Source organism: Trypanosoma conorhini (assembly GCF_003719485.1).
Source record: "Trypanosoma conorhini strain 025E chromosome Unknown Tco_14.4_contig_00113, whole genome shotgun sequence".
In the NCBI taxonomy this organism is placed as follows: domain Eukaryota; phylum Euglenozoa; class Kinetoplastea; order Trypanosomatida; family Trypanosomatidae; genus Trypanosoma; species Trypanosoma conorhini.
The window spans coordinates 26945-35679 of NW_021704200.1; the positions used below are offsets into that span (position 1 = coordinate 26945).

An 8735-nucleotide genomic window follows, 5' to 3' on the forward strand; every position below is an offset into this window, starting at 1 on the left:
CCGGCGTGACTTCTGCGGCCTCCTCAGCCGGCGTGACTTCTGCGGCCTCCTCAGCCGGCGTGACTTCTGCGGCCTCCTCAGCCGGCGTGACTTCTGCGGCCTCTTCAGCCGGCGTGACTTCTGCGGCCTCCTCAGCCGGCGTGACCTCCGCAACCTCTTCAGCCGGCGTGACCTCCGCAACCTCTTCAGCCGGCGCGACTTCAGCCAAATCTTCAGCCACCCGCTGCTCAAACTTCCCGGCCTCCGTGGCGTGGGCCGCAGGCTCTCCAGACGCCACCAGCTGGGGCAAGTGTGTCACTTTCCCTGACGCTACCAGTACGCATTCACCCGCTTCAGTTCCCTGCGGCAGATCCTCCACTGGCAGAGAGTCAGGCAAAGCTTCGGCGCGGCCTCGGGGGCTTGCTGCAATGAAATCAACGCCTTGCGTGCTGGAAGCAGTTGTACGTGACTGTGGCATGTGGACCTCGTGGATTTCCCGCCTCGGTGCTGACGCCGTGCTCGCCCTCGGCGAGCCAATAGATTTGTAATTCTGCGTCTTCAAGTTAAACCTCTCCCACGGCACTCGGTAGGATGGCCGCTCCTCGAGCGAGGTCGCAATTGGGGAGTTAAAAACGTTGACGGCAGCTGGTGCCCCCGTGGGCAGCCGGCACCGGAAGCCACTGACGGTGTCGCTGCACGGCGCGGAGTTGGGGGCGTGCGGTGTTATCCGCAGCAGCGCCCTCCGCGCGGCCGCCTCCACGTCGGCCCTCCATCCCTCCGCTAAGTAGGCGGCCTCCCTCGCCCCGCCGCCGTCCGGCGCGCCACGCTGCACCTTCCACTTCGTGCTCCCCCTCGTCGTCTTCTGCGTTGGCGTGGTTGGGTACGTGTGCGCCGTCACGGCCCGCGCAGCATCCGGACCCGCCGCCGCCGGACACGCCGCCGCCGTCGTCGCACTCGCTGCCAACGGCGCTCTGCCGCAGTCGCATGCAGAGCCGCTTGGCGCCATCACAAAACCCACTCAACGGCCCAGGTCGTCCCTTCGTCTTCTCGCTCTCTCTCTCTCTCTCGCTCTATATATATATATAGTCAAGTGTTTCTACGGCGGGAAAAAGAATAAAAAGTAGAACTGCAGGAAGTCATGAAATGTGCTGGGAGCGGTGCAGTAAGGAGTGTCATTGAGGCTGGCGTGAACAGCCGCGGGCGCCACTCCCCCGACGCAAAGAGCCGCGTTAGATCCAAGCAGATCGGAAAAAAGGAAGCAAAGAAGCATTCAAAGCCAATGTAAATAAAATAAATCGCACCACGCATGAGGGACACACCTCAACGCACACACACAGAAAAGGAGAGAGGGCGGGAATACGGTCCTATGCAAGCGCATACGTATATGCATATATAGGGCATGTAGGTGACGCAGTTTACGCGCCACCTCAATGGTCATTGTCTGCCCTCTCGTGCACCCTCTGGAAGTGTCCGGAAATCCCTCCTGTGGATTGGGAGGGCGGCAGCCGGCGGCGCGCCCACCTGTCAAGCTTCCCCGCCAACCCGAGGGGGTTTTCAAGGGGTTTAGGTGCCCACTCACGCCGCACACATCCGCGGTCGCGGGCGGGACGTACAACACCCCCTGTTTGTGGCCTGGAGAACGCCTCGCTCCGCATGCGGCGTCAATACCGGCTCCTCCTCTCAAACATCCCGCTGAGCTCCACGGCGCAAAGGCGCCTCGGGGCCTCAACCGCCCGATCGCCGCCTCGCGACACCCCCAGTTCCGCCGCCGTCCCACGTCGAAAGGTGCTGCAGCCTACCCCGCACACAGACAATGACTGTAGAAGCGCTCATCCAGGCGGATGCAGGAGACGGGCGCCCGAGCGCAAAAGCGGCTCCGCCGGATCCTTCTCCTTCACGCCGGCCAGCGAGGGCTCAAAGCCGCGGGCGGCACTATTGCACCCACACACAGTCAGTGAAACACACGCATGGGCCTCACTTCATCCGGTGCAGACTTCGTGTCAAATTTCAGCGGCAGGGAGCAGGGCCGGCTGTCACTTCGGACGAGTTACATCAACTTCTTCCCCGCAGAGGCAGAGCACACCACCGCGGCGGCTTCTGCTCGCATAGGCAGGGACGAGTGCGACAAAAGTTTGCCGCGGTCACGGGCACTGCCTCGATGCAGAGGGCGCCCAGCTCACACGCGGCTCGAACAACGACGCGGGGCAAGGTCAACCCCCCTCCCACTCCTCGGGGCCCGCCAAGGCCCAGAAAGAAGCCAACCTCCACAAACGGCAGGAAACCGTTGCAAGACCACCAGTTCTTCCCCGCATGGGCCTGGGAAGCGGCGACGGCGGAGAGGGCTTCCCTGCGACACTCTCTGCCGTGCAACTTTCCGCGTCACCTCCCTCATCCAGCTCCGCCCATTTTTTTTTTTTTCAGTTGCGGCGCGTGAAGCACGAACGCATACACCGCGGCGGCAAGAGGATCTCCGCCGCCCCAATAATTTGCATCGGCCCCCAGGGAACGCCTTGTCTGCGTGGTGAGAAGGAAGAAGAAGAAGAAAAGCGTAGCCAGTGGCAAGTAACAAAAGGGAAGGCAAAGTGAGGTATGGAGGGGGGTGGAAGGATAAGTGGCCCCCATGGTGCTGCCGCGCAGATTATTATTAGTTTTTTTTTCTTTTCTTTTCGTCGGCGCGTCGGGTGTCATCTATAACAGAAATGCCTCTATGCGGCGCTGTCGCTCCCGCAGCAGCACATTCTGCCGCTCCTGCCGCAGCAGCTCACGGATAGGCCCTTTGCTTCCCCAAGCCCGGAGCCCACCTGCGTTATTCTCCCGCCTCGCAGACGCCGTCGCCCTCTCCTGCAGCAGGGTCCGTAGTTCACGGCGTGTCTCTTTGTAAATTGCCCAACAACGATCCACATCCATACTTCTGCCGGCGACATCGTCGGAGCCCACCGTCGATGCGGCTGCTGAGACGACAGGCGTGACGTCTGTCAAGTCCCCACCAGATCGCGGCAACCCCAGCTTCTCCGTCGCAGCCTCTGCCACGTGCAACTGCGTGCGCAGCGAGCGCACCTCCGCCTCAAGCTCCAGCAGCCGCAGCCGGTCATTTGCCTGCCGCTCCGCCTCCCAAGCGCAGTTGTTGTCGGATGACGCGACACGACCACCGTCATGCGCCGTCGGCGGCACATTCCCTTCCGCTTCGTCCGCTTCATTGTCCGACGCCGCCAGGAGGAAATTTTGACGCACCTGGCGTGTGATGCTTCGCGCCCGCGCGGCGTACTTCAACGTCGAAAGCGTCTCCTCGAAGCAGGCGCAGCTTGGGGAGACGGTGGCCAACATGACGGTCTGTGTGTTGCCGCCCAGCGACTGCTTCAGCAGCCGCGTCAGCTTGCTGTCGCGGTACGGAACATGGGCCGCACACGTGGGCGCGTTGCCTTGCGCGGAAAGGGCCTGCTGCCGCCGCAAGTGAGAAACGTAAGCCGCTGTGTCACTGCCAAAGGCGGCGCCCATGCGCCGTGGCCGGCGGCAGGCGGTTCCGAGGGCCTTGATGCAGTTGCCCAGCGCCAGGAGGCTTCGGTTGATGTTTGATCCCTCCCGACGACGGCTGTCCGGCTGGCGGGGCACGCCGCCGAAGCTGTGGGCGCCAGATCCCTCTGCAGAGGCTGCGGTCGTCAGGCCTGCGAACCCCGACACTCGCTCGCTGCCGGCTAAGTCCACCATCGAGAGTTTTGCGGTGAGGAAAGAGCACAGCGCCTCCTCCTCCCTGCGGCCTGCCGCGACCTGCCGCGCATCACGCGCGTCCGCCGCATCCGCGACGTCTCCGATGCGGCGCCTCACGATAAACTGCACAATGGCGTGGCTGCGTGAGCTCGCCTTGTTGCTGGTTGTGGCTGCCTTGGTGCGGCGGCGGCCGCCCTCTTCCAGCAGCTGCTGCAGCTCCGCAACGCAGCGCACACGGACACTTGTCGCCCGCGGCACCTGCACCCCATGCAGAGGATGCTCCACCACCTCCAAGTCGTCGTACCGACAGGAAGGGGGACGTCGGCCCCGTGTTCCCTCCATCCGGCCCTGCACACCCTCCGCCGCTGTGGCCGTGGCCGGGTCAACGAGGAGGTCACGCAGCCGCTCGTTGTATAATTCCATAAAGGACACAAATATCATGCTTGTTTCCTCCCTCGCTTGCTGTGAAGGAGCTCGCACGAGGCGTGCTGGCGCACCGGGGTCGGGAAGCCATGCGGGTCGGCGGCGTTGGCCAAAGAGGTCGGCCGCCACAAGCGTGCATAGCCCGGGCACGCCCTCATCCGTCTCCCCAAACACGGTGTGACTCTTCCCTGTCCCTGTCTGGCCGTACGCAAAGACGGTCCCGTTGTAGCCGTTTTCCGCGGCAACCACGAGTCGCTGGACAAGGGCGGCGTAAATCTCCTCATTCGTCGCCGTGGGTGGGAACACCGCGTCAAAGTTAAAGCAACGCACCCCATCGAGGCCGGCCAGGGCACGCCGCAGCCCTTCCGCGTCCAGCCGCAGCTGCAGCGATGTCCCCTCCGGCGAGGCCGCACCGCAGTTCCTCCACCGCGCGGTGGGATCTCCACGGGCGTCCGGGTCAACGAGAACTACGCTCGCCTGCAACTCCCCTCCTCCCCCCGAGTGAGCCGCGGCCGCAGCGGACGGTGGGGGCGTGGCGGGGCGGTTGAGGAGGACGCAGTGCTGGCGCGCGCTCCCGCACCGGGCGAACCGCGGCGAGGCGACCACCTCCTCGCGGGCATCGAGGCGTCGGCAGCGGACGGCAACCACAAAGTTTGCGCGTCCGCCACCCTGTCGCCCGGGCAGCATCTACCCGCCGCCCTGCTTTCTCCTTCCCTTCGCCTGCGCCGAAGGCGGCTGCCCTCCTCAGCAGGCAAGGCGGGAACACAAAACACAGACAAGACGGCGAGGAGGCGGCGGCGATGCACAGCAGCAGCAGAAGAAGCAGAAGCAAAACAAAAACAAAAACGAGCGGCGGATAACGTGAGAGGCGCTGGGAGGGGAGAAGACGGCAGGAGTGGGTTAGGGCCCCCTCCGCTGCTGTTCCTCCCCCCGTCCCCTCCAGTGCCTCGCCCGCTCTTCGTGCGGGGCCGCCGCTCAGCGCCCAGCCCCGACGACCTCCGCTCCACGCGCCACACGAGGAGGAATCCCACGCCGCTCGAGCGCACACGCGCAATAAAACAAACTCCAGGGAACACTGAGACACACACACACACACACACAGGAACAGAAACAGCAGAAGATAAAAAAAACGGTGTTGAATTAAGAGATGTCTATACCCTCCTCCTCCTCTCAGTCCCAGCATTTGATTTCTATACATTTCGGTCGTTCGTATTTACATCGCACAAACACGGAAGCAAGGCCCAATGGTAGATACGTGCAGAAGCGCCGGCGCGGGTGCGCGGCTCCGCCATCACGGTCCACCAGTTGGAGCTACAAACCCCCTTTTCTTCAAGAAAAACAAGGAGAAAACAAAAAAGAAACGACGGCTGGACGAAGAGGTGGAGCTGGGAAGTTTATATTACCAATAAAGGTATCAACACAACTGCGCGCAAGTTTGTGGATACGTTTCTCCTTTTTATTTGCTGTTGTTGTTGTTGTTTTCGCTGCTGCCGCTGCTGCTGCTGTTCACGTTTTTCTTCTCTTCTGGGAGAAGTGCGAGGTGTTTAGGACGCGCCGCTGTGATTGGAGTCACAGACTTCTTGTATGCTGCGGCTCACCTGCTGCGGCACCAGCGTTCCCCGCAGCCGGACAGAGTGCAGGGCGGGTCTCGCCTGCACAAGGCGCAGAAGCGCCGCGCCCCCCGCAAGGGAAATGGGATTGTTGGAGAGATCTAGAAATTGCAAGGCCGCCCCGCTCTCCGTCATGAGTAGCTTCACGAGTTCGATCACCTCGTCATTCTCCAGGTTATTGCGACTGAGGTTAAGGTACTCCAGACCAACGTTGCTCTGCAGGACCTTCAGGAGGGGCATGATGCCCCTGGGGCCGATGTAGTTCACGGAGCTGTCAATGCGGCTCACGGAGGCGCCCCGTTCCTCAGGGAGTGCACGCAGCAACACGCTGTTCGGCTTAATCCCTGCCTGCCGGCACAGCCACGCGTACTTCTGGCTCAGCCCCATGTTGGCGTTGGAAACCTTTTCCCACTCGGCATCCTCCTCCAAGCGCTGGAAGTGGCCTGAGGAAGAACACGAGCTGATCGCGGGGAAGAGCATGTGGCTCTCGTCGTCGCGGCGTGAGTTTCCCGGCGCGCTTGAGAGGCGCCGCTGCACCGTCGCGCCTGCTGGAGCGTCTCGCCGAAGCGTGTAGCGCCCCCACGGCCGCCGCTTATAGTCGTACGACGGCTGCTGTTTGCTGCCGCCATCCTGCGACAGCACCCGTGCAAGCGACGGCAACACCCCTGGCCAGTCGCTGGCGGTGTCGCTCCGCAAGTCTCCCCACGAGGACCTCACGACCGCGTCCGACAGGGACTTGTAACACATCGGCAAGGAGTTCGCCGAAGAGTGCTTCGCTTCGCCGGGGCGAGGTTCCGCCGCGCCCCGTTCTCGCGCGGGCTTCGCCCCGGCCTGTCGCCGCCGCTCCTCAAGAAGCTTAACGAGCAGCTCATTTCCTCCGTTGCTGCCCTGCCCGCGAGTCGTCTGCCCGGGCTGGCGCTGCTCGAATGAAAGTCCCAATGAGGCAGAGTTCCGCCTTGCGGCGGCAGGCTGCGTAGCTGAAGGGCACAACCACCCGCCTCCCTCGGCCGGTGGGTTGGACGCCATTAAAAAGGGCGAGGGAGTCTTCGGCAACAGCCCCGTGTGCGACGACTTCATCACCGCCTGCTGCACACCCTCCGTCAGCGTCAGCTTCCTCACTTCCTCCGGTGGCGTTTGGCTGACGTCCTCCCCCGTTGGCGGGGACTCGCCCCCAAGCAACCCCATGCCCGCGTGACGGACCTCCCCAAGAATCGCTTCCAGCATCTCCAGTTTTTGGCGCTCATGCTCCAGCTCGCGATGCACAGCAAGAAAGTTTAAGTCCTCAGGGGGGGCCGGCTGAGATTCGGCAGAAGGCGCGGCTGCCAGCCCCACGTTGTTGGGTGCAGCGACAGGGCAAGGTGACTTACGTGCAACTTCCGTCACACCCTGCTTCTCCCCTGCGGGCGAAGGCAACCGTGGCATACCCGGGCTAGGCACAGTTGTCGCAGCATTATCCCTTGCCTCCTGTACAGCCGGAAAAGCAGACGGTTTAGATGCAGCTGGCGGCATTGGTTCGTTCGCCCTGCACGGTTTTCCCGCCAGCGAAGGGAGGTTAGTCGGAGGAAGCCGCGTTGTCGGGAGATTGTACTCCTCCTCGTTTATTTTTCCCACCACCGGGGAGCGCGCCGCGGCGCCAGCCCCTGCAGTTTCCTTGGCAAGCCATGAAGCGTGCGGCAGCGTCTTCTCAGAGGGGCTGTCGGACGGGGATGGGGCTTTGGCTTCCGCCGCCGCCGGCACGGCGGTTGGTGCGCGGGGAGGCGTAGTGGCGCCACCCCCCGCCGCTGCCTGCACCGCAGTCGCGTCCCTTGAAGCGGCTCCCGTCTGCGGTGGCGCATCAGACACCTTCGCGGCGGGCGGCTCTGGCGGGGTCGGCGCAAGTACCTCCGCCTGCTTCGTCAACTGACTGCCGCCGCGATCGCCGTAAACCGCCGCCTCGCATGGGAGGCGGGAGGAAGCGAAGGAAGCAGGCGGCGCGGTGAGCACGAACGGGTGCTGCCGGCAGCGCTCCTCCTCCACGACGTACGGAATGTCAGCCACCAGCGCCGCCGCACGCTCGCGCAGGCAAGTGTCGATGCTCTCCGTCGGCCTCCGCGCCCGCTCCGCGTCGCGGCGTATCATAAGCAGCGATTGAATGTCCTCGTCTGTGTCCAGGCTGTGAATGTTCCCAAGCAGCACCCCTCGCACGCGGCCGTCAAGAAACGGGTAGCGCAACAGCATTCGCGACGTTGCCCTGGACAATTCCGCGGCAACAGACTCGACCACGGCACTGACGGAGTCTTCAACCAGCGCAATCGAGCGGTAGTCCCGCATCACCGAGGCATTGCCACGCACGGCGCGCATACGGTTCATGGCGGCGTCCAGGCGCGGATCAGCGAGATTGAGGTCCTCAAGGAAGATCCCTAAAGAAGGCTCCAGCGAAAGAAACGGGCATGCCTTCCTGAGATCCGCAACGCGCCTTTTCGCCGTCTCCGTGGCGGAACAAGTTGCGGCGATTGGTGTTGGAGTCAGTTCCGGCGCACAAGTCGTGGTAAGTGGATCACGATCTGCGGCCTCCCGAGCGTCTACGCCATCTCTCACACCACCGCCGAAAGCCTCTTTTGTGACGGGCGTCTGTCGCCCCTGCGGCCGACTCTGCACGACGGGCCCCGTGGGCACCGGCCCCTCCTGCTCCTCGCACCGCTTGTTCCTGACGCCCTCGTTCGTGACGGGCGTCTGTCGCCCCTGCGGCCGACTCTGCACGACGGGCCCCGTGGGCACCGGCCCCTCCTGCTCCTCGCACCGCTTGTTCCTGCCGCCCTCGTTCGTGACGGCCGTCTGTCGCCCCTGCGGCCGACTCTGCACGACGGGATCCCTAGCTGGCGCCACAGCCTTGCTGCCCTGCTGACTACCGCGCGGCGCTTGATCCTTCATGTCGGGCATTTGCCCCTCAAGGCCTCCCCCTGACCGGGAGCTCGGCACCTGCCTCTTCACGCCGCCGCTCTGTGGCTGTGTGGGGGACACGTGGGTTGTGGAGCGCGG

General features: G+C 63.7%; 5 protein-coding genes across 5 annotated transcripts in view, besides 6 other annotated features; 1 reads left to right on the top strand and 4 right to left on the bottom strand.

Annotated features, from left to right (window-relative positions):
• Positions 1-985, bottom strand: part of Tco025E_02748 (AIDA autotransporter-like protein ShdA) — a gene marked incomplete at both ends in the record, with an annotated part of 1353 nt that extends 368 nt beyond the window's left edge. The window contains one exon of the mRNA XM_029369671.1: positions 1-985. This exon is cut by the window's left edge and continues 368 nt beyond it. Coding sequence (XP_029230220.1) covers positions 1-985 — 985 coding nt within the window.
• A 36-nt stretch (positions 986-1021) lies between these two features.
• Positions 1022-1051: a microsatellite.
• A 581-nt stretch (positions 1052-1632) lies between these two features.
• On the top strand, positions 1633-2088 carry Tco025E_02749 (uncharacterized protein; the record flags this gene model as incomplete). The annotated part of the gene is made up of 1 exon (XM_029369672.1): positions 1633-2088. One exon carries the CDS (start codon positions 1633-1635, stop codon positions 2086-2088), a length of 456 nt encoding a protein of 151 aa, XP_029230221.1.
• Positions 2089-2503: 415 nt separating this feature from the next.
• Positions 2504-2526: a microsatellite.
• A 141-nt stretch (positions 2527-2667) lies between these two features.
• Positions 2668-4794, bottom strand: Tco025E_02750 (putative kinesin-like protein; the record flags this gene model as incomplete). The annotated part of the gene is made up of 1 exon (XM_029369673.1): positions 2668-4794. The coding sequence occupies one exon, from the start codon at positions 4792-4794 to the stop codon at positions 2668-2670; it is 2127 nt and encodes a 708-aa protein (XP_029230222.1).
• Positions 4795-4909: 115 nt separating this feature from the next.
• Positions 4910-4938: a microsatellite.
• Positions 4939-5179: 241 nt separating this feature from the next.
• Positions 5180-5208: a microsatellite.
• Positions 5209-5238: a sequence feature (A-rich).
• Positions 5239-5568: 330 nt separating this feature from the next.
• Positions 5569-5612: a microsatellite.
• A 39-nt stretch (positions 5613-5651) lies between these two features.
• Tco025E_02751 (uncharacterized protein) lies at positions 5652-8636 on the bottom strand (the record flags this gene model as incomplete). Its single annotated transcript, XM_029369674.1, has 1 exon — positions 5652-8636. The coding sequence occupies one exon, from the start codon at positions 8634-8636 to the stop codon at positions 5652-5654; it is 2985 nt and encodes a 994-aa protein (XP_029230223.1).
• A 47-nt stretch (positions 8637-8683) lies between these two features.
• The window catches only part of Tco025E_02752 (uncharacterized protein), a gene marked incomplete at both ends in the record, with an annotated part of 2355 nt that continues 2303 nt past the window's right edge, over positions 8684-8735 (bottom strand). Inside the window, one exon of the mRNA XM_029369675.1 lies at positions 8684-8735. This exon is cut by the window's right edge and continues 2303 nt beyond it. Coding sequence (XP_029230224.1) covers positions 8684-8735 — 52 coding nt within the window.